Below are 24593 nucleotides of genomic sequence, written 5' to 3' on the forward strand. Positions count from 1 at the left end.
AAACGTCATAAGTCAGTGTCTCTCCCTCTCACGCACGCACACGCGCGTCATAAGAAGTCAGATGACTGGGTAGTTGCTGTTGCTTTCTTTTCTCTCCTCGGTGATATAGTCTTGGCAAACAGCGGAGAGCAGTTGTAACTGGGTAATCTGTTGCTTAGCCCACACGGCTCCTTCTGACCCAGTTATGCAGAACAAAACTTGATGAGCGGATTTTCCATGACAAATGGTGTTTTTCTCTCTACTGCCAAGCTGAAAATGGGAACCGAACAGCGTGTTCTTGGGTTAGATTTTTAAAAAAACAAAACAAAGTTATTTACTCTCGGGAACTCAATATTTCTAGGTGAACACATTCTAAAAAAATGTTAAGTACAAAGGTTTTATTTCGAGAAAAAGGTGTATGTATGTATGTATGTATGTATGTATTGTATGTATGTATGTATGTATGTATGTATGTGTATGTATGTATGCATACCGCATGTATGTAGTGACCACTTCTTTTTGAAAAGCATGCATCTTGGAGCCAAGCTCTTCCTTTTCACGGAGCAAAATAAATGCATGTTCTCATACCAAAGACAAAGTCTGCGAAAATAACTCAAGAGTAAATTATTGTTGAGAAACGCATTAATCTGTAACTCTTTCTGTCCTGTGAAGGGCAGACCAACGGAGCTCTGCACATCGAGACTATTCGTCTAAGTCTTTTCAGGATACCTTGTCATTTGCAGACTCAACACTGAAAAATGATCCAAACGGGTATTTTGCAGTATCAGCATTCTGGCCTATACTTTGTGTAATTGTAGGAGTGAGGCGGTGTAGGGTCTGTTAACTCAATCCTTGCATGAGTTAGTAATCTGTGTGGTATAATGGTGCGCTGCTTGCTGCAGATGTGAAGTCTACTGCACCGCTCAGAGATGCGTGGTCTCGGCCGGATCTTGATTTGAATCGGCAGAACGCAGCGGCCATCTCCGCTTTCAACTCGCGTCTAAAAGGCGCTGTAATGCCGGAAAGACGCGAAAGACATCAGTGCTCCAGCTTCCCGGCGATCGAGCCTGCAAGTCGTTCGTCGGTTTAGCGAGAAAGTTCCTTTCGGAGTTGGTGAAAATTCCCGCTAGATGTGGGTGAGGGGTGGAGGGGGGGGACGCCTGCCTTGCCTCGGTCCAAGTAAAACACACACACACGCACGCACGCACGCACCTCTACTTACCCACTCCACAAGTCTGACGAAGCCCAGAGGCTCTTTGAGCGGAGCCAGGTTCAGTCGAAGAGCCAGTCATCATGGTCTCCCCCTCCGATCCCGTTGGTCCGGACGGGAACACGGTTGACTCGGAGACAACAGGGCGGCTTGTGTGACAGAGTGACGTGGGCTCCGCTTCCAAGTGTTCCGCAGAGGACGGGGGGCGGGTCCGGGCCGGGTGGGGGGGTGGGGGCCAGTTGAAGTTAGTCCACCAAACAAAATATCACTTGTTGATATTTCAGCATTCTTCTGTAGCGTCTTTTTTTGGGGGGGGGGGTTATTAAATTGCTTTCCACACACAACCCCCCCCCCGAAAAGAAATCGGCTGCAGGGGTGGGTCAGGTGTTCCGTCTACTTAGAGGTTCTGCGCACGGCGAAAATGTTGGACCCGACATGCCGACTTGTGACGTCATATACGCAGAAACATGTGTGACGAAAGTAAATATTGGCTGATGGGTTAAGAAACTAATAATTTTTGTGCTCACATGTAATTTGTAAGGTAAGTCATATGGTACTAGGTTGTATCGTCACGTAGTGACCTAGATTACTTATAAAAGTTATTTATTAGCATTAACCAGGCGCACCGGAATCATTTCAGAAGTGTGGGGGGGGGGCGACAATGATATGCGTGTGCAAGGGGGTGTACTGTATAGTGCTATAAGAGCGCACCGGAGCGCAGCTTCGTATGCATGTATTCGCGGGTTTAATACGATAAAGCACGTTATTGAAGACACGTGTCCGCCCCATCATTTGTTGCAGTTCGGCATCTCAATGTAGCGTTCTGTGCTGAGCGTGAGCGCTCAAGCGAAACATTGTATTCAGCTTTGAAATCGCACTCTTTCTGCTGCCTGGCCACGGGGTGGCGGGTATAATTCAAACATAAACCAGTTGGTGCACGTTAACCACGTCCACGTGTTACACGTCCACGTCCACGTTAACGCGTCGAACATTCTTTCGACTTGTTAACGACGCGTTGCTACACGTCGAAAACTGACGTGTTCATTATACCATATCAATGAATCCAAAGGAGTTGAATCAAGAGCAACTGGACTTGGTATATATATCCGTGAAGACGTTTCGCCTCTCATCCAAGAGGCTTCCTCAGTTCGTGCCTGGCTAGACCAAGCTAGTCTGACTGGGCTGGGTGATGAGACTCAGCATTTATCCTCTTTGGAGTCGTTGTCAGAGCTATAGATGTCCATGGCTCTTTGTGTTCCGATGTTTACCAACGCCCGTCGCTAACAGAGCCGTAGATATGAGTGGCTCTTTTGTGTACCGATGTTTGGCCCGTCGTTATCGGAGCTATCGTTATCGGTCGAAATTAACGCGTCCAAAATGGACGTGTTGACGTGTCGATTTTGGACGCGTGCTGCGGCGTCATTTGACGCTGTTGTGTCGTCAAATGACGCAAAACACGTCGAAAATTAACGCGTTTAAGGCGTCGAAAATTGACGCGCTGATGCGTAAAATGGCGAGCAGTGCGTCCAAAATTAACGATTTTCGACGTGTTTAACACGTCCATTTTCAACGTGTTGAGCGTCATTTGACGCCAAAACGAGACGCGCAACGCGTCCAAAATGGACGTGCAACACGTCTATTTTCGACGCGTTGATTTTAGATGTGTTTGTACGTAACGCGTCCATTTTCTTCGCGTTAACACGTCAATTTCCGACAGGTTGCGCGTCATTTAAAGCCACAACGCGTAAAATGACGCGATAACGCGTCCTATTCCGTGGGTCTGGAGGGTGAAGCGATCCCCTCTAGCAGGCCTCTCTACCCTGGGGGAGGACGTGTGGCTCAGTCTTGGAGCAAAACCTGACCCCAGTTTGCTCAACGCCATCCATCCCAGAGCCTTGGGTCCGGGAACTGTAAAAACCACCTGGCTAAACACCGCCTCCAACCGCTTTCAAATGAGGCTTTCCAGTTTGGAAATAAATTTAAAGTCTTGGAAAATCTGACCTCCCCAACTGCCCCAGTACGTCCTGATCTGGCTGGCTGTTCTTCCTCGGCTGCTCCTCCTGACCTTCCGGCAAATGGGATTTGACATTCTGGACAACAAAGATTTCCCTCCGCTGACCAGTGTGAATCAAGAGCAAGTGGACTTGGTATATATCCGTGAAGACATTTCGCCTCTCATCCAAGAGGCTTCCTCAGTTCGTGCCTGACTAGACCAACTGGCTGGCTGGTGATGAGAACTCAGCATTTAACCATTTTTGTCGTGTTGCACGTAACGCGTCCATTTTCGTCAGGTTAACACGTCAATTTCCGACGGGTTGCGCGTCATTTAAAGCCACAACGCGTCAAAGTGTGTGTGTGGGGGGCACTGCCCCCTGCGCCCTCCCCCCATCCGGCGCCGCTGCCATTAACCCTGATAAGTGGAGTACAGCAATATTTTAATGGTTTTAGGGAGTGTACTGGTGCAGCCAAAAAGTCTGAGGAGTAAAACAACACATCTTCGTAGGCGTCCATGTTTCCACACGACGACCTGAGAGCAGGGTACGCGGTTTGGATAATGGATGGACGTCCATCCATTAAATCGGAAGAACGACTTCCCAACTCGGGACATTGGGACCACCCGAGGAGCAGCGTGATGAAGGCTGTCGGTACCGTTTGTGGACGAAGCAACACGGACCGTCGGAACACCGGCCGTACCCCGCTGGGCTCGCCGTTATGCTGGGATCACCGAGGCGCCGACTCGAGTCATATGACTGACACACACCGAGCCGCCGCTTCTCACGTGCGTTTCGATGGGGGAAAAAAAACGAGTGGGGGACTTTCTTCACTCAGTAACAATACACTAGGGGCGCCCCGCTGGGTGCGTGTGTGGGGACCAGGACTCTTCTCGCTGGTCTGGATCTAACCGAAAGTGCTGGAGGGGGAGTGTTGTGTTGCTTTTATACAAGCGTTTCACAAAAGGAAAGAGAACCTTTGAAACATTAAGGTTTTTTTGTGTTATGCCTTTCAATCAGAGAAACCATGTCGTTCCAACACATAACAAATGTGCAACATGCAAACTTGAGGCTCAAATCTGCCCTTAAACAGCTCAGTTAGAACAGCACCTCTTCCAAACCCAAAACTAGAATTAGACGAGAGACTTAAAAGTCTGCAGATGGTCTCTGAATAATGAACCAGGCCTTTTTTTGTTGGTTTTTGAGCAGCTTTGGGACAGACGAGCTTAAGCCCAAAGCCTCCGGGGGGTTGCCCCTGCATAGTAGAGGGGCTTTAGTCAGCACGCAGCTTTGCAAACCCTCCAAATTAATGTAGCAAAACAATTCCTAATTTCCTTCCAGGGTGGCCACCTGCACTCCCCTTGATGTCTTTCAGAGGAAGTGGGACCGGAAGCCACACGCCGAACGGAGAAGTACAGAGAGGAAGTGAGCTCATCACCTCTTGATATTTTAAGTAGACTTTGATTTTCAGATGCAAGGGGCAACCGAGTGAGGGGGAACAAAAGTTGTGGCGAGATTCAGATTCTGTCCCTCAGTGACATTGGGACGGGGGGTGTCCATTATCTGCAGGCACATTGGTCTGCACTCCACCTGCACTGCTTATAATTGCTACTGATGCAGCCCACACCACACCCATGTGCTATACAAACAGTTATTACAACAGTATATACTACAAATGTAAAGAGAAAGGTCACGTGTTTAACTTGCCCTACTCACGGGTGTACGTGCAGTGCGTTGACTGTGACGTTATACAGGAAGTGAGACGCGCATGTTATTAAGGTTGTATGTCGGATGAACGCTAGTAAAAGCTACACAGTTAAGAACCTACGAAGTCGGCTCGTTCTTGAATTATTCTTATGTCAGTAAGACAAGGCGTACTACGGGACATTACATGGTGTCAGAATAGTCTGTGTATCGGAACACGAGCGTCATTGCGAAGTTTAATCCGCCGAGTGATTCAAGTTGTGACTGGCCCCGAATGGCCTGAGTGGAAACAACGGTTTTCGCGCTTCGCTAGAGCTGACAAGCTGGATCAGACAGCGGGGAAGATTCGAAGTGAGTTCTCTGATTCGTGATTTATGCAATGGGCAGCTGAGGCTGAATATATGATATGCTCGTTGACTTCGCGGCGGAGGGTGATAAAGTTGGATCTATGATATCGTACTGAAAAGGTTCGAGACGACTACTTTATTCCCCGCCGTAACATCATACATGAGAGGGCGTGCTTCTGTCAACGTAGCCAGCAGCCAGGAGAGACACGGGAGATGTATGTACATCCGGACATTGTATGAGCGGTCTGACACTGTGAGTTTGGGAGCAAGAGGGATAATTGAACATACAGAGATCGTCTAGGTAGTGGGCATAAAAGACAAGTGCTCTCCCGTCAGTTCCAGCTCACAGCGGACCTTACTCTGGTGAAAGTCATTGAACAAGTGCGCCAGGCGGAGGCAATAACAAAGCAGCTCAGCCTCCAAGCTAACCAACCAGAGGCCCAGCTGGCTAACGTCAATGTTGTCCGACGGCGGGACGGACGCCATAACAAAAAGGGCGGACAGCGTCATGGTGGCAGCAGACCTGCAACCAACAAAGTAGATGAATGCGGGAGGTGCGGCACACCGATGAGCGGCAGTGTCCTGCAACGAACAGTAAGTGCAACAAGTGTTCATAAAAAGGGACATTGGGAGCGTGTATGTCACTCTATAAGCGGTGAGAGAAGTCACTGAAGAGGTTAAACAGCTGTACTTTCTGGGAGAAGTTGGCAAAGAGAGCAGTCAGAAGATTGGACTGTTAGTTTAACAATAAGTGATGTACCAATAACCTCTAAAATTGACACGGGGGCTGACGCTACTGTTATCAACCAAGGGACATTTAAAAAGCTGAAGCCAAACATAAAACTGGGACCTCCTGACACATGCTTCATAAGCCACAGGTGGAAACATCAGCTGCATAGGACAGTTTCAAGCCACAACCAACTACAAGGAGAAACAATACTCCTTTCCAGTGTATGTGATCAAGGGGAGAGGCAGCTGTCTGCTGAGTCGTCCAGAGGCAGTGGAGATGGGGTCTAGTGAAGCGGATGAATGAGGTCAGTGGAGTTTTCGTGTTCAAGTGGACTGCTGAAAACAGACCCAGTGAAAATAGCTCTGGTGGAGGGTGCCCAGCCATACGCGGTGCATACAGCCAGACGGATACCGCTGCCACTTGTACCACTGGTTAAGAAAGAACTGCAGCGCATGGAAAATGAGGGGCATTATTGAAAAAGTGACTCAGCCCACAGAATGGTGCGCCGCTATGGTGCCGGTGCTGAAACCTCAGGAGGCTGAATCGAGCGGTGAAACGTGAGAAATACGTGCTGCCCACTATGGAGGAAATAATGCCAAGGCTCGCAGGGTCAAAGTTCTTCACAACGTTGGATGCAGCAAGTGGGTTTTACCAGATCCCCTTGCATGAAGACAGCAGGGGGCTCACCACTTTCATCACCCCATTTGGGAGGTATGCTTTCTGCCGCCTTCCATTTGGTATAACGAGCGCTCCAGAGATTTTCCAGAGAAAGATGGCGGAAACTCTGACCGGGCTAGAGGGCACAGAGGTGTACATGGATGACATCCTTATACATGGAGAGACTGAGGAAATCCATGACCGGCGCCTAGCAGAGGCGCTGGGGGTCATTGAAACAGCAGGTCTCAAACTGAACCAAGCGAAATGCAAGTTCAAACAGAAACAAGTCCGCTTCCTTGGTCATATCATCAACGAGGCAGGCATCAGACCTGACCCGGACAAAGTGGCCGGAATAGAGAACTTTCCTCAGCCCCAGAACGTGACGGAACTCAAGAGGTTCCTCGGGATGGTGAACTATTTGGCAAAATACGTCCCAGAGCTGTCCACTGTAGGTCAGCCGCTTTATGGACTGTTTAAAGCAACGACAGAGTGGCTGTGGGGACCTGCACAGAACACAGCATTCCAAGACCTTAAAGCAGCACTCGCCACCGCCCCGGTACTCACCTTTTATGACGTCACTAAGGCTACGGTGGTGTCAGCAGATGCCAGCAGCTACGGGCTGGGAGGCGTTCTGCTCCAGCAGCACGGGGAACACTGGAAGCCCGTGGCCTACTGCTCCCGACGGCTGAGTGACGCAGAGACAAGGTACGCACAGATCGAGAAAGAGTGCTTAGCCAGCGTCTGGGCATGTGAAAGGTTCGAGAAGTACTTGTTTGGGCTTGACAATTTCAGACTTGTCACCGATCATAAACCACTAGTGCCTCTCATGAACAGCAAAGACTTGGATAATGTGCCCATTAGGTGCCAGAGACTGTTAATGAGGCTGATGCGTTTCAATGCAGTGGCTGAATACGCACCAGGCAAAACTAGCTGTGGCTGATGCACTCTCCAGAGGCCCAGAGCAGCGCTACGGAGATGGTGCTTCTCATGATGATGTTGCAGCGCACATTGATGCCATCGTGTGCCAGGTGCCTGCCACACCTCAAAGGATGCAGGAGATAAAACAGAGCACGGATGGGGATCTGCAGCTCCAGACAGTGTTGGGCTTCATCAGACACGGCTGGCCTGAGTATGTCGATAAAGTGCCGGAGACAGTCAGAGACTTTTATCAGGTGAGAGGGGAGTTATCTGAGGTAGATGGTTTAGTCATCAGAGGCAGTCGTATCGTCATTCCCACAGAGATGAGGGAGGTGATCTTAGACAGAATACACGACGGGCACCAGGGGATAGTTAAGTGCAGAGAGAGAGCTAGCCAGTCAGTGTGGTGGCCCAAAATGACAGAGCACATTACAACAAAGATACAGCAATGTCAATTCTGCAGAGAACACAAGAACACACAGAGAAAAGAGCCTTTAATGTCAAGTGAGCTCCCATCCAGACCATGGCAGAAAGTTGGCATAGACCTGTGTGAGTACAAAAAGCAAAACTACTTGATAGTGTCTGACTATTATTCCAGGTTTTTGGAGATCCTAAATCTACCAACAACTACTAGCAGTCAGGTTGTAGCTAGGCTGAAGGCTACATTTGCACGTTTTGGTATCCCTGAAATTGTAGTTAGTGATAATGGGCCACAGCTAGTTTCAGAAGAGATGAGGAGGTTCAGTGAGGATTATGATTTCATCCATGTGACTTCAAGCCCACACTACCCCCAGAGTAATGGACAGGCAGAGAGGGCTGTTCAGATAGCCAAAAGCATATTAAGGCAGGAAGACCCTCTCCTCGCCCTGTTGACATACAGAGCTACACCCTCTTCTTCCACTGGAGCCAGTCCAGCGGAATTGCTCATGGGTAGGAGACTCAGAACCACCTTACCCACATTGCAGCATAACCTGAAACCGGCCTGGCCTAAAGAGGAACTGATCAAAACCGCTGACGCCGCAGCCAAATCGAGGCAGGCTTTCTACTACAACCGCAGGAACGGCGTGCGGACACTGCGCCCACTGAACTCGGGTGACGCAGTACTCACCAAACCTGATGGACAGAAAACATGGACAATGCCAGCAGTTGTTCACAGTCAGAGCTCCACTCCCAGATCCTACATAGTGGAGACAGCTCAAGGTGAACATTACAGAAGGAACAGGCGCCACCTGTTGGCCACACCCAAAACACTCACCTTTGTCAGCAGAGATCCTGACCATGTCACTCCAGGGGAGAATGGAAACATGGATGAGTCCCGAGCAGCAGAAATGCCAACTTCCACACCATATGTTACTCGCTCTGGCAGGGTGAGTAAGCCTGCAATCCGGCTGGATTTGTGAGGCGTATGGACTTGTGTACTGTGGGGGATTTTTTATTTTTTTTGTGAAAAGGGGGGTGATATACAGGTTAGAAAATCATCTTAGAGGGGGAGATGTAATGAATGAAAGGTCACGTGTTTAACTTGACCTACTCACGGGTGTACGTGCAGTGCGTGTGACGTATACAGGAAGTGAGACGCGCATGTTATGAAGGTTGTATGTCGGATGAACGCTAGTAAAAGCTACACAGTTAAGAACCTACGAAGTCGGCTCGTTCTTGAATTATTCTTATGTCAGTAAGACAAGGCGTCTATGGACATTACAACAAACATCCAGCGTCCAACGGTCTGCCACAGTACATCACCGTCTTTGTTATTTCGGCAGCTTTCACCAGCAGTAACATTAACCCACGGGCATTGAATGGTACCAACATAATTTGGGTATGCTTTGTCATGGGTATAATATCTATATTAGGATTTCAAAATGTGTGCGACACTGTTTTGGGCCTTGAGAACTGCAAATATTTGCAGGCGGCAGCACACAAATAAGTACTGAAAGTGGCATGCGTGCAAAAAAAAAGTCATGTTACTGTGAGCAATATCTCAATCTGGATTTAACCCGACACAAAAATGAGGCTAATTGAAAGGGTGGTATCTTTAATCAATGTATTGTTGACAATATAGCAACAGTTATGTTAGTTAAAATATCAGTTGTGTTGGGAGAGAATATGGGACAACCAACATATACATACATGTAAAACAACAACAATGAAGAAAGAAAAACAAAAAAGTATTCACATACTTCTTCATCCGATGCACGTAATGCATACACAAACGACAACTCACACACACACGCGCGCGCGCGCACAAAGCTTGTCAATCACAAAAAAACAGTCACACTGCCAGTTCACCCGAGCAGTTTTGGATATTTTTCTGTTGGTACAAAAATGGTCATTTAGACAAAAATAATAATAGTATCTAGTATCTTTGTCTCCCTAACCTGCCCTCTCTGCTTTCAGTAAAATAAGTTGTTGTATGTACAAATGAGAAGGCAGTTTGGCCACACTGTTTGTAAGTAGGGATATTTACTGCAATATCTCTGGCATTTTTTTCACCTTTGTAATACAAAATAATGTTTTTGTTTTTTTTTCTGAGGTAAGAACCAAGACAGTATCAAAATAGTAAAATCAAAACTGTACTTAAATGCACCCCATAATTGAAACAGAAGAGGGAAAAACTGTGACGTGCACTTTGTTCTCAGATTCCAACTGCTGAATAACAAAATGTTAAACTCTACACAAATTAAAATGTAGTGCATTTCAGTAGGAAGAAGTAACGAGGGGGAAATGCGATTAAAAAAAACAAAAACTCGTGACAATATTTCTGCAACATAATTAGTCGTGTTGTCTACTGGCCGGGCAGGAGTTTAGTAATGTGGTCTTAAGCCAAGAGGACGAGAGAGGAGTCACTGATGTCACAAGATGCAGAAAGGAGGCTGAAGTGACTGTAACAAACAACTATAACCAACTATAAACATTCAGTCGAAGTGGCGGGCTCGTGACTCAGGGAACACTGGTATGAATCTCTGCACAGGCTGGAGGAATGTGCACAGGGGAGTGAACTACTAAACTTACTTTGGACAAAGCACCGACTTGCACCAGTGGAGCTGCCCAGGCTCCAACATCACAGAACCATGTGAACACCCGGCAGCTCCCAGGAGGGCGTGAGTGTGTGTGACCGGATGGATGTATGAAGCAGGGAGGTGGTCGAAAAAAAGAGCGTGTGTGTTCACCAAAGACATTTCCTGCATAAATAAAGGTTCAAATCTGGTGAAACCAATGCAGAGGAATAGTGTTGAGATAGCACTATATTCCCCCCCCCCCCCCCCGCCATGCAGGGCATCTTCACATCTTTGTCGCCAAGTTATATTTCTTAAAAAGGGGGCAGCGTTGCGGTGCACACTGAATAACGCGTACAAATTCCATCACTGGTTTTGGGCCGTACAACTCCTGTGATGTCACCGACTGCTTCTTGCTCCCTGGCACGCTCTCCTGCCGACACAAAAGGAAAGATAATCTAGAAAAAAGGCCCAACTCAGTGCAACGTACCCTCAGAAGCAGCGCCGAGGCTCAAGAGAGCTGTTTTGAACGGGGAGATCATCGACTCGTGACGGACTCCATTTACACCCGACAGTAAAAAGTGAAACCCACAGAAGATGGTACTAGACCCACCCATCTTTTACTCCAGGTAGGTCAAAGGGTGCTGTTGGGTATGTCACATATGATGTGTAATTATTATTTGACTCAGGCTGAAAAGAAAAACAAACACAAACTGCTAGCTACATACAAGCTTGGCTAGTAAACGCTCCATCCTCACTCTACCCGAGCCATTACTGTTAGAGGTTGTCCTGCTTTTCAGGGGTTAAGGCAGTGTAACGCCAGGCAATGTTGAGGGCAATTCTGACGGGCAATTGTACCAAGGCAGTTGCTCAAAAAAACATGGCTGCATTTCCAACCCGAAGGAACATACCTGTTAAATATTTCAATACTTCTCTGAACCCGGGTCTCACTATTCTGCCGATTTGTAGAAGTGTCACCTCTACATTGCCACCTTTTTGTCAAGATCCCCTCTCTCTCTTCAGAAAGAGGCCAGCAGAGTAAAGGAAGAGTGCTCTCTGCCCCAATCACAAAATACATTTGCATAAAAGAATACCATATAATCCTTTAAAGAACAAAAGAAAACGTCAGTGTACACTCAACCAGCAAACATACACACACGCACACACGCACACACGAAGTGCCCTGTTGTGCATGCACACCAGTCACCAATATCAACAGTTAACATACCAGCCAGGAACCATATTTAGTGATCTCTCATTAACACATAATTAAAACCACATATTGTCTCCATTCCTGCGAAGACTATTTCCATGATGTGTTTTTCTTCTCCTTTACATCAGTTCTTGGTCTTATACACCAGGAACCAGTTCCCATTTCCAACCATGAAGACCTAACCCAGATTCTATTTTATTATTATTTTTTTTTTTTAAATTTTGGGGGGGGGGTGTTAGGGTGAAACGATTGTATTTGCTAATGTGCCGTTGGGTTTAATGAGATAAAGAGACAATTTACTAATTTCCTGTTTAAACGTTGCTAAAAATACCAGGGCAATTTGAAAAAAAAATTTGTTTGCCATTCTTTTACCTTTATTAGACAGCGACAGTGAAGAGGTATACAGGAAATAGGAGGGGGGGGGGGGCGTATGACAGGCAACAAAGGTCGCCATCTGGAATTGAATTGGCGATGGTTGTGATGTTGCCATGTGGTATGCGCCGTAATCCTTCCACTATGGGAGCGCTGGGTAATTTATTAATTGACTTAAATTTACAAAAAACAAAACAAAACTGAAAGTGGCACGGTGGCGCTGTCCAGCCTTGGGGGGGGGGGGGGTCATCATAGGTCATCTCTGTGTGGAGTTTGTATGTTCTCCCTGTGTCTGCGGTGGGTTTTCTTCAGGTGCTCCAGTAAGACATGCATGTTAGGGTTTATACTCCTGTCTGTGCCCCTTGGAGAAGACCTGGAGTTGGTCCCCGGGTGTTGCACGGCAGCTAGGATGGGTTAAATGCAGAGCACAATTTCCCCACAGGGATTAATAAAGTATATCCATCCACTATCCAAGCCGCTTATCCCAAGTGGGGTTGCGGGATGCTGGAGCCTATCCCAGCAGTCATTGGGTGGTAGGCATGGAGACACCCTGGACAGGCCGCCAGTCAAAATTAAAAAGCAAATCTTAAGAGTTATAAATATATTTAAAAATTGTGAGGTGCTCACATAATGACAAGCTCTGAAGATCTACTTTAGGAGCAGTAGTTTAACGGTGGGATGACTCAGTAAATAGCTGAACACAGATTGGGCCTTTACAGTATAGATGATTTATGGGAACTGATGTCCTAAACATAACAGCGGTGAGATGATCATCTGTCAACTAAGATGCATCAATAACATTTCCTGCTGGCCAAGTATTATTACTAGTACTTCAATTTAAGTACTTGCTGACACTGAGTGCTAATTTTTTCCCCCCACATTCAAATATACAGTTAGTTCCTGATATTGACAATTTGGGCCGTAAGTACTTCATTTTGTATAAAATTGGTGAAAGATGAATCTTTGTGCAGTCTGCTACATATTAATGACTACAATTGACATCCAACATTGCAATGTAATACATATAATTGCTTTTTTTTTAAGCATTTGTGACCTCGGATGCCACATTCTGGCAAGAAAATTAACAAGGAGCTGTTGATGCTATGGATGCATTGTATACCATGATCACCATTTCTTTCACAAAAAAGACTAAAGTAGATTTAGACGTGTTTTCTAGACAGTTCTGTACACAATATGCGGGGCACAGTCAATGGTGTGGTTGTATCTTCATATTACTCTTGCACTTTCTTTCCTGGTCTCACTCACTAAAGTCTCAACACGTGCTCACAACGCTAGCAACTAGACAAACAAGCCACTTGGGGGACCACTCATTTATCTTGTTTTTTAAGCATCAGAATATCGTAAATTGTGACTGGCTCATTCAGTCATCTTTCGGATAACATTGGCCACTTCTGTGGTCATGTGGCTGCGCTGCCCGATGTCCCACCTAGCAGTGCAAAGCTACTGCTGAATGGGACTGGGTTTTCTAGCTGTGTGAACACAGAGTTAATCGTCTTAATTCCATTTACAGCTTCTCTATTCTCCTTCCCTCTCTATGGATGACTCCCATCACCTCTATCATTAAAACATCTTACACATTTCCCTTGCTTTTCCTCTTTCTCTTACATTCTCTCTCTCTCTCTCTCTCTCTCTCTCTCTCTCTCTCTCTCTCTCTCTCTCTCTCTCTCTCTCTCTCTCTCTCTCTCTCTCTCTCTCTCTCTCTCTCTCTCTCTCTCTCTCTCTCTCTCCCAGGTGGTCTGTTGCTCAGGTGGGGCGGGGGATTTGGGTTTGGTGTTGGTCACAGGTGTGTGGGTTTCCAAATCTTCCCTCGTCTCCACTCTCCTTGCTCTGCTGTGTAACCAACAGTGCCTCAGATCTTGGGGGTGAAGCTCATTACAGGGGATGTTGGGTTTTTAGGAATACAAGGGTGTCTTACTTTTAGATATTTTGTTAGGGTTTTTTGAGGGGTAGGGTGGTTTATTAGCAGTGCACGCTACCTTCCATTTGCTGGGGTGGTGTCAGAGGCCAAAAGGTGAAAGGTCAGGGGTCATTTGGAATGGGGGGGCGGTGCAGTGGGGGTCAGAATGGTGCAGCACTCAGTGAAGCAGCTCTTCAAGCTCGCTCTCTTTGAGTTTGGCATTGTCTCTGACGTCGTCAAACGTATAGGTCTTCACAATCTTTCCGTTCTGGAACACGGTGTGTAAAAGGTCCTGGAGGGAGAAAAGGAGGGAGGGAGGGAGGGAGCGAGACAGAGATAGGGGGGACAAGGGAGAGGTTTGTGGAAGGTAGTGAAGAAATAAGCAGAGAGAGAGAGTAAAGGAAGATGGATAAGAAATACACAGAAAGCAGGGAGCAAAGAGACGGGTAGGGAGAGAAAGACAGCATACAGGAGAAAGTTGAATGGGGACAAAGAAGTAAATGAAATCAAGTAAGTAGATGGACTAAGAAACAAACCCGGACTCTGGCTGCTCTAGGTGCCATTTCTCACTAACCACTCCTTATCAGCCAATCAGGAGAGTGCTTTGCAAGCAGGCATTTCCATTGGTCCCTACCTGCTGTCAATCAAGTGCACATTCACGAGGCTCTTACGCAGAAGTGAGAGGCAGGATGTTTTCAAAATGTAGTTAGAGTGAAGTGCTAGACTGGAAAGCAGAATTGTGTGTGCAGTGTGTGTGTGTCGGATACAAAACTCACCGCTCCGTACTCTTCCAGGTCTCCTTTGCCTTCTTCCAGGGTGACATAGTCTCCACTCTGTGTCCGGTGCAGTGACAGACGACCTTTCTTTGACCTCTTGTTGGGGTCTGCCACTGGGTCTTTGAACACATTCACCTGGACGATGAACGCCATGATTAGGGTCAAAATAGCGATGGGAAAATTTGAACACAGGACAAGATGTTATTTTGCTTATCAAGTGGTTTGAACAAAAAATTTGGGGGAAAAACAAACTGTAAATCCAAATTACTGATTTGACTGCCTGACTCTTTTAAAACTGATTAACACAAAAATAAAAGACAGCTTTCATTCTGTTTGCCAAAGACATGTAGACACTTGCAATGGATATTGACTTCTCTTTTTGTGTAAAACGTTTTTGCGAACAATCATCTTATCAAGATGTATAGAGAACATAGATAGCACTTTTTTATGACCGACAGCTAGGTCTCTGAATCCTCCCAAAGTAACAGTCACATAAGAAATAATAATAACAAAGAAAAAAAAATCAACAAATATGACAGAGAACACATTAATTTCGCAGTGAATAAAGTAAAAGATCATTCCAAAAAAGATGTTAAAACAAGAAACTTATAAAAAGGAAAAATGAAAGGGAAAAGAAAAACTTATTACAGGAAAAGAGAAGAGACATCAATGCTCACATGGCGTTTGTGTTAGACTCAGGTCAAAAAGCGTACAATGCCAACACCTTACCCCCAATCCATTAGTGACTACATAGCTGCATTTGAAGGAGCAGTTGAGCAGATCTCGAGTCAGTTTCTGGAGCAGAGCCCCTCCAGAACCGAAGGAGATGTTCTCAATAGACCACCTGTGTTGCTTCATTCCCTCTACAATCTGAGAAGAAACAAAAACACAGACAAAATGCACGAGTGAGCAAATGTGTGCATCATACCCTATTGAAAGAAATACAAAAATGTTAAGAGCTGGGGCGCTGCTGGACATTCTGGGCCCCATGACCAGGCATGATATTGGTCCCCCAACCCCTTACCAAATAATCTGCCGTTGCACCACACTTAAAATAGTGCACCCAGGATGCTGTATGAGTCTCAACTGAAGCTTTCAGTATCCATCTCTTATAATCACATTACTACCTGTATCTGTTCATACATCTATATACAATCCTGAAACAATAAACCTCTCCATTACTCAATTTGTATTTCATTATGCATCCTCCTCACTTTCACCTCCTTCGCTTTGCCATCTCTTGACCCTTAATCATAGTCGGAACCCTCTGAGGATGTTAATGGTTCTGTGGACTGTGGACGAAGCCTACATTACACGTGTGTGTGTGTGCGTGTGTGTGTGTGTGTGTGCGTGTGTGTGTGTGTGTGTGTGTGTGTGTGTGTGTGTGTGTGTGTGTGTGTGTGTGAGTGTGTATGAGTGAGTGTCTCCACCTCCTGAAGTGTGTTGATGTCCACGCCATCTCCCTGTATAACTCTGATGTAAGGAGGAAGGACCATATAACCCTTAGAGTTCTCCTCTGGTATGAACTTCTTACCAAGGATCTCCAAAACCTGAAGAATGGATGACAACAGGAGGAAAGAGGAAGCAGGGGGTAAGGGGTGATGGTGTTAACATCGAACATTGTTAAATTTTTTTTTTTGTTTTGTTTCAGGGGTTTTAACTACAAATTGTCTTGGTCAAGAAAAATGCATGCCAGCCTTCACTGATGACTCAAGCTCATCTTTAAATCGTTAAGCAGCCCCACTGTGATGCCTGAGAGCATGTTATCAATTTTAAGAATATCTACATTAATCACATAGAACTTATTCATAGTTTAACATGCTCATACAATAATTATTTTTTTCACAATCCCCCCCCCCCTTCTCCCAATTGTACTTGGCTAATTACCCCACTCTTCTGAGCCGTCCCGGTCGCTGCTCCCCCCCCTGCCGATCTGGGGAGGACTGCAGACTACCACATGCCTCCTCTGATACATGTGGAGTCGCCAGCCGCTTCTTTCACCTGACAGTGAGGAGTTTCACCAGGGGGATGTAGCATGTGGGACAATCACGCTATTCCTCCCAGTTCCCCCTACCCCCCGAACAGGTGGCCCAACCGACTAGAGGAGGCGCTAGTGCAGCGACCAGGACACATACCCACATCTAGCTTCCCACCCGCAGACACAGCCAATTGTGTCTGCAGGGACGTCCGACCAAGCCGGAGGAAACACCGGGATTCGAACCAGTGATCCCCTTGTTGGTAGCAACGGAATAGACCACCACGCCACCCGGACGCCCACAAATACAATGATTTTGATAGAATAATATATTTTTTCCCCTCATCTTTACAAATTGCCCCTTTCACGGTGAGGTAAGAAAGCTGGGTTAACCAGCAAAACAGCACCCTTAAGACACAAAGAGGAATTGTGCCTGGCTCAAAGCCACTTCAGCAGAGCCACTGGAGATGGAAAGGGGAGCGCTGGGGACGTTCTCTTAAATCACCAGCCTATCCAGCACTTATTAGTACTAGTATACAAAAACAGTAAGACATGCTTATCATGAACATTGTAAAGACCCACTATGTCATGCCATGTACACACTAAATAAAGCCATGCAAACTGGTTAGGGATGAAAAAGGTGAGAAGGATGTGTGAGTAGTGAAAAACACTGACCCGCTAGGGGGGTCCGGGGGCATGTTCCCCGGAGACTTTTTTTTCTTGAAAATAGGCTACTAAATGCTAATTTCTGATGTCTTTTAGGATTAATTTGGTGCTGCTCACAAGTTAACAGAATTACAAGACACAAAGTTTTAATTTATTAAGTGCCTTTACATATGATATGCTTACATTTACAAAGAAACTTCAAGGGCAGCCGCACCAGGTACACAACTAATTACAATTATTTTCAAAATTAACATTCTCCCTATTCATTCTGTGCCAGAAACTGTTAAAGTGTGAAAAGAAACTAAAAATGTGAATATGAAAGAGTATCCTATACTTTAGCACTGGTGGTGGTGGTGGTAGGGGGAGCTAGAGGGATCTGTCCTTATTTTTCTTCTGTGGCCTGGACCAGTGTCTCAAGGGCCTGCTTTCACTGTTTTTCTCTATGCCTCAGCCTTGCCCTCTTTTCCTCTTCAGTTGTATGGCTTTTGCTCTCCTGAGCGTGCCACATGGTTGGCAGCCATACTTGCTCTGCTGCTGTCGCTTTTCTAGCAGACTCCGCGTCGTGTCTAGATGGTAACCCCAGATTTGTGAAACTCTCGCGGGATTTTTAACCCAACCTCAACCTAACAACTACCTTACATATGTGTGAGAGTTTTGCAAACCTGGGATTACTATCTAGACATAGGCCGATCTCTGCTAACGTTGGCGTTTGTCAGCGGTTCCTGCTGACCGGATGTTCTTACAGAGTGTGCGTCCCACCTCCTGACATCCTCCTCTAACGATGTTAGCTAGCTTGCTAACAATTATTGTTTTCTCTAATTTGATCTCTCACTTCAGGCTTTCCGACTGGCAGATATTCTTTGGTTTTCAGTTGACACTTTCTCTGTAGTTTCGTGGCTGGCACATGCCACAGTGGCTACTTTATTTTAGCTTTTTCAACACACAGCAGGTCATAGACCAATGGTCTGGGCTCGCGCTGTACTGTGACTAGCGAATTGATTGGCTGCTGCCTTTTGTTGACAGTCAATGTACATGCATCCAAGCGCGTATCCACAGCATCAGATCTTCGCGCTCCATTGTCTTTCTATGCAAGTCATTTTAAGTAGGCAGACTCTCGACCCCCCCCCCCCCAATTATCTCTTAGCAGATCTGCATGAATCACGTAAGTGTCCACTATTTTAGATTCAAAACGGCAAATTTCACCCAAAGGTGAAAAGTTTGCACGCCTGTGAATAAAACAGCCCCACTGTTTTACTTTGGCTGTTATTATTGAGTTACAAATAATGCGATTTTTATAATTTCAATATTATGTGGAAGTGGAAGCAACACACCCAAGTAAATCAGCCTGGAATCTGAAAACTTAGTGGGAAAATAATTGGTTTGTTGAGCAATGCATTGACATTTAATTCTCCCTTATGCAACAGCAGGGCAGGCTGAGGTTAACTGCCTTGCTATCAAAGCCATTTTTGCTCAAAGTCAAATCGGCCAAGTTTCACAACTTCAGAAACCTCACTAAGGAGATATGGTATTTTGGATAAGAAAACTGATGTGTGCTTGCTTTAAGAGTCTTGCTTAAAGGCATGCGGGTTATGTGCTAACTTCATGACGCTAATGGAATGCAGGATCTTTAGGTGGATTAATTCTTCAAGGTGGGCTCAAGTGCTGAACTGAAAGCGCATGTTAGCCACGTCACTGTACCTTCAGGACTGTATCTAAGGGGTTTCCAGAGTCCGGCCGGACTACCAGTGGGGCATCTGCACTGCGTTTCTCTATCAGCCCCCGCAGATCTTCACCCCAGATCTTCTCACAGGCGTTGTAGATGTCATAGCTGTCGCTCACTATAGACACAGGGACGCTGGGGAACTGCTTGACAATGTGCTCAAAGGCATCCTTCTCATGGTCCTTACCCCACGCTGTGATGGTACTGGAGACAGCGAGAGAGAGAGACAGGGAGAAAAACAGACCAAGTATTTTTAGTTTAAAAGGAGGCAATCACCATCCTTGTTGTTTCTGATAGAATTGCTGTACTCTATCATCTTCTACCGATCAGTTGGCAAATGTTTTCAGTCATACCACAAATAAATTTTAAGTAAAAAATAAAATAAACTACAAATAAATTGGAAAAAGGACTTCAGCAGAGAGAAAGAGGGAGGTGAAAAAAGAGAGGGAGAGCTTAACAGCAAGTGAGAGAGACAGACTAAGAAGACACGATAAAGGAAAAGAAAGAATGAAGTGTCAGAGGTAATGGCACCAACATTTTCAATGCTAGTGCAGCATTATATATATATAAAAAAACAAAAACCTTTTTAGCTAATTTCCCAAACTATATTATGCACCTATTCTACAATTTATGGAGACCCCCCCCACCCCCAAAAACCCAACTAAAAATCACAAAAACTTCCGGTTTTTACTGATATAGCAAAATCTAATCACCTTAACTTCCTCTACAACAGCCAAGTTTTTGTGATTGCATCACCATATCCAAGCAGGCAGGCGAGCAACAATCCAACCAATGATATAAAATATTTCCCCTCCCCTCTTCCAGCATCTTGTAAAAACCTGCGAGGGGCAATAATGCTTGGTCTAACCAAATCCTGAAGGATCAAATAACATCCCTTCTTACATTTGTCCCAACCATTTTACTTAGAAATACATCATATTATGGAAACAAGATATGCTCTGAAAAAAAGCCCTTTATCGAGTATTTGAAGATGGCTACCATTCACCCAGATGACGACTAGATGCCCCCCTCTTTTTTTTTTTGCGTGTGTGTGCGCAATGAATGTTTCCCCCTCCCCCTTAAGTGTTTTTTTTTTAAAATAGCCAATGGGAAGAATTTGGGTGGGAAATGTTATTGGGTTAATAGGTATTTTTTTCTCTTGTAACAAGTGGGTGGGATTGGGTGGGAGGAATTGCGGGGTAAATGGGGATATGAAGACTGGGTAAGAATTAATTGGAATGGGGACTCTATTACTGTTCTTGTTGCTGCTTTTTTCTACTGTTTGTATACCCCACTATAATAGGTTCTGTTTATATATGTATGAAACCAGTTCAATTGGACATTTGGTATATATAACAATGTTTTGTATGCAATACTGGTTCAAAAATCCATAAAAAGATTGAATTAAAAAAAGAAAAAAATATGCTCTGAATGGTGTTTCACGCAGTCTCCAAGGAGAGCGACAACAGAAATATGTGATGACCAAGACTACCCAGAAGAGGGCAGTGTACTTCAGATTTTCCAGAGGACGGGCCAAACAGCGTTCACATACACCAATCAGCCAAAACATTAAAACCACTGACAGATAAGTGACTAACATTGACTAGCTCTACAAAATGGCAGCTGTCAAGGGGTGGGATATATTAGACAGCAAGTGAACAGTCAGTTCTTGAAGTTGATGTGTTGGAAGCAGGAAAAATGGGCAAGTGTAAGGATCTGAGCATCTTTGACAAGGGACAAATTGTGATGGCTAGACAACTTGGACAGAGCATCTCCAAAACGGCAGGTCTTATGCAGTGTTCCCAGTATGCAGTGGTCAGTTCCTATCACAAGTGGTCCATGTAAGGACAACCGGTGAACCAGCGACAGGATCATAAGGCACCCCAGGCTCATTGATGCACGTGGGAAGCGAAGGCTAGCCCCTTGGGTCCGATCCCACAGAGGAGCTACTTTAGCTCAAATTTCTGAAAAAGTTAATGCTGGCTATGATAGACCGGTGTCAGAACACACAGTACATTGCAGCTTGCTGCGTACGGGGCTGCATAGCCCAGACCAGTCAGAGTAACCAGATGACCCCTGTCCACAAGTCAAGTGCCTACAATGGACATGTCAGAACTGGACCCTGGAGCAATGGAAGAAGGCGGCCTGGTCTGATGAATCACGTTTTCTTTTACATCATGTGGACAGCCAGGTGTGTGCGTCGTTTACCTGGGGAAGAGACAGCACTAGGATGCACCATGAGAAGAAGGCAAGCTGGCGAAGGCAGTGTGATGCTCTGGGCAATGTTCTGCTGGGAAACCTTGGGTCCTGGCATTCATGTGGATGTTACTTTGACACATACCACCTACCTAAACATTCTTGCAGACCAAGCACACCCCTTCATTGTAACGGTATTCCCTGATGGCAGTGGCATCTTTTAGCAGGATAATGTGCCCTGCCACACTGCAAAAATTGTTCAGAAATGGTTTAAGGAACATGACAAAGAGTTCAATGTGTTGCCTCGGCCTCCAAATTGCCCAGATCTCAATCCATTCGAGCATCTGTGGGATGTGCTGGAAAAACAAGTCCGATCCATGGAGGCCCTACCTCGTAACTTACAGGACTTAAAGGATCTGCCGCTAACATCTTGGTGCCGGATAACAGAGGACACCTTCAGAGTTCTTGTGGAGTCCATGGCTCAATGGGTCAGAGCTGTTTTGGTGACATGAGAGGGACCTACACAATATTATAATGGTGGTGGTTGAAGTGAGTCACCCCCCTTCTCTGTGAAGTGCTTTGGGCATCTAGAAAAAGTGCTATAAAAATGTAATCCACTGTTATAATTATTAGGCAAGTGATTTTAATGTTTTGGCGGATTGGGAAATATACTTCTGAAGATTTATTCAAACTGTCTTAGGTTTCAGTTCATAAAACAGATGCCAAATCCCGTTTTTAGATTGTGCAAATCAGGAACTGCCAGATTCACTAAAAACAATCACAATCAAAGTGTCAATCATCCATCCATTATCCAAACCGCTTACCCTGCTCTCAGGGTCAAAGGGATGCTGGAGCCTATACCAGCAGTCATTGGGCGGCAGGCGGGAAGACACCCTGGGCAGGCCGCCAGTCCATCACAGGGCATCAAAGTGTCAATAAGTATACCTTTTTTTTTTAATCACATACCTGGAATACTGGGGATTGTCTCTATTAGGTTAAACCCCACCCATCTGGCACATAAAGTAAATGAAACAGTGCAAAGTAAATGTAATTATATAGCTCAGATCTGGGGTAGACAGATGAACTTCAGTGATAACTTTTTGCATCACAGTCCTCTTCATCTACTCTCTTTTATGTACCTTTCTTCTGCTTTAATTTTTTTTCCCTAAATCTGCTTTGACATTGCAAAAGAGAGTCACGTGACTTCAATGGACCCAATCCATAAGGGATCATAGCTTTAACCTACTCCGTCTTGAGGAGCAGCTGTACTAGCAGACGAAACCTCCCCATCTCTGCCTCAACTGAAAGTGGAATTTCACCTTGACTCCTCCCATTGAGGCAAAAGCCAAACAGATATGCGGGTGGGAGGGCTGAGATTACATAATTGGTTGTTATGGTGACAATGACCACCATCCCACAATGCACTGGTGCGGGGATGAAGGGTGTGTTGAAGCAGTATTAACAGCCCTGCTGGTGGCAGGACAGAAGCATTGGTGCATTTGTGCGTGAGCATGTGTGTGAGAGCGAGAGAGAGAGAAAGAGAGAGAGAGAGAGTTTCTGCATGGTGAAAAATAGCTCAGTGGCCAAAAACAATGCTAGATAAAGTGAGAAAAAGAGAAATAAAAAAGAAAACTGAAGGAATGACACCAACAGAGAATGTTCAGGTCAAATAAGCAACACTGTGTGGTGCACACACACACAAACACACACAGACACACACACACATAAACAAAGGAAAAGGTGCACGACAAAAAAAAAAATGGAAAAATGGATCAGTCACAAAAAAAGAAAAAGAAGGGCATGCAAATAACAGAAAAAGCAACATAGTAAAAGAGCAATGCAGACAAAGAGAAACGGCTTGTGGAAGAGCATGAGAATAAAAGAGTGAGACAAAAAAGAACAAGACAGACAATGTATGTGGCAGATGGGCAGAAAGTGTAATGAAAGAGAAGAGAGCATGGGTTGTTTTCTGCATTTTCCTCTTGTTTTTCATGCTTCTCTATGTATGTTAAGAGTTGTAGGTCATGCTAAAACAACTACTCGTCTGTAGCACGCAGTACGTAGCGAAGTTAGTTTAGATCATTCAACCGGTATGCTTCAATGCCAACTGCCTGACAAAATTCACATCGGGCTCAACGTGTTGTGAAATTAAATCTTACTGGGATCAAGACACAGTTTAAGCTCTTATTTTTCTTTTTGTTTAATACTGACTAGTTTTAGCCCTGCTCCAGAGATAAGGTTTATTTGTAAAGGGCTAAAATATTACGTTACAAAAGCCTGTTTTTTTGTGCCATTTGTTAAGCCCTGAGGACCAAAGTGCGTTTTCTCCAGCCACCTGAAATGTAAACGATAGCTTCATTCCAAAACATTCATGTTCACTATTCAATATTTGCAAATACCAATGATTACCACAACGCTGGCGCCAGCAGCTGTTTTGTAAGAGTTGGTGTCCTATTGTTTAAATGGTGGACTGGGATGTCATTTTGGGATGAGATCTTGATGCAGAATGTATGAATAAAATGTACCCTAACTTGTATACATTTCAGACGCAAATCATTTAATTTCTTTCTTGCATGAATTTGAATAGGGATCCAACAGCCCATGGTTTGTTCCAAGAGAACATGGTAGAAATTTTTCAAACCCTTTTCAGGAAGGGGATATGAATACAAACTGTCAGCCTTATGCTGGGAAATGTGTGCTTGTGGCTGGTAAATGTGTCTTCGCTACCTACTATTTTAGCACATATCTGACTATCATTTGGGGCTTTCGATTGATGCCAAAATGCTAGTTGGCAGTTGAGATAGCATGACAGCACTGGGCAGCACAGTGGCCCAGTGGTTAAGCGCTGTCGCCTCACAGCAAGAAGGTCCTGGGTTTGAACCCCGGGGCTGTCCACCATTGGGGGGGGGTCATCCCAGGTCGTCCTCTGTGTGGAGTCTGCATGTTCTCCCTGTGTCTGCGGTGGGTTTTCTCCGGGGAACTCTGGTATCTCCCACCATCAAAAAGAAACATGCATGTTCAGGTTTATACTCCAGACTGTGCCCCTGACCAAGGCAATGGGAAAAGAACTGGAGTTGGTCCTCGGGCACTGCATGAAGGTGGCAGCCCACTGCTCCCAGCCACACAGATCACAGCTAGGATGGTTAATTAGCAGTAACTGAATTTCTCCAAGGGGATTAATAAAGCAAACTTAATCTTAATAATGACATACCAGCCACTGTAGCT

General features: G+C 45.4%; 1 protein-coding gene across 1 annotated transcript in view; it reads right to left on the minus strand.

The window, feature by feature from the left end:
- Positions 1-9566: 9566 nt before the first annotated feature.
- The window catches only part of nampt1 (nicotinamide phosphoribosyltransferase 1), a 57305-nt gene continuing 42278 nt past the window's right edge, over positions 9567-24593 (minus strand). The window contains exons 7-11 of the mRNA XM_056276644.1: positions 19151-19376; positions 16242-16361; positions 15541-15681; positions 14812-14946; positions 9567-14327 (exon numbers count right to left, since the gene is read on the minus strand). Coding sequence (XP_056132619.1) covers positions 14214-14327; positions 14812-14946; positions 15541-15681; positions 16242-16361; positions 19151-19376 — 736 coding nt within the window. The 3' untranslated portion in view covers positions 9567-14213. The remainder of the gene's footprint in view (positions 14328-14811; positions 14947-15540; positions 15682-16241; positions 16362-19150; positions 19377-24593) is intronic.

Source organism: Lampris incognitus, chromosome 3 (genome assembly GCF_029633865.1).
Source record: "Lampris incognitus isolate fLamInc1 chromosome 3, fLamInc1.hap2, whole genome shotgun sequence".
NCBI lineage: Eukaryota > Metazoa > Chordata > Actinopteri > Lampriformes > Lampridae > Lampris > Lampris incognitus.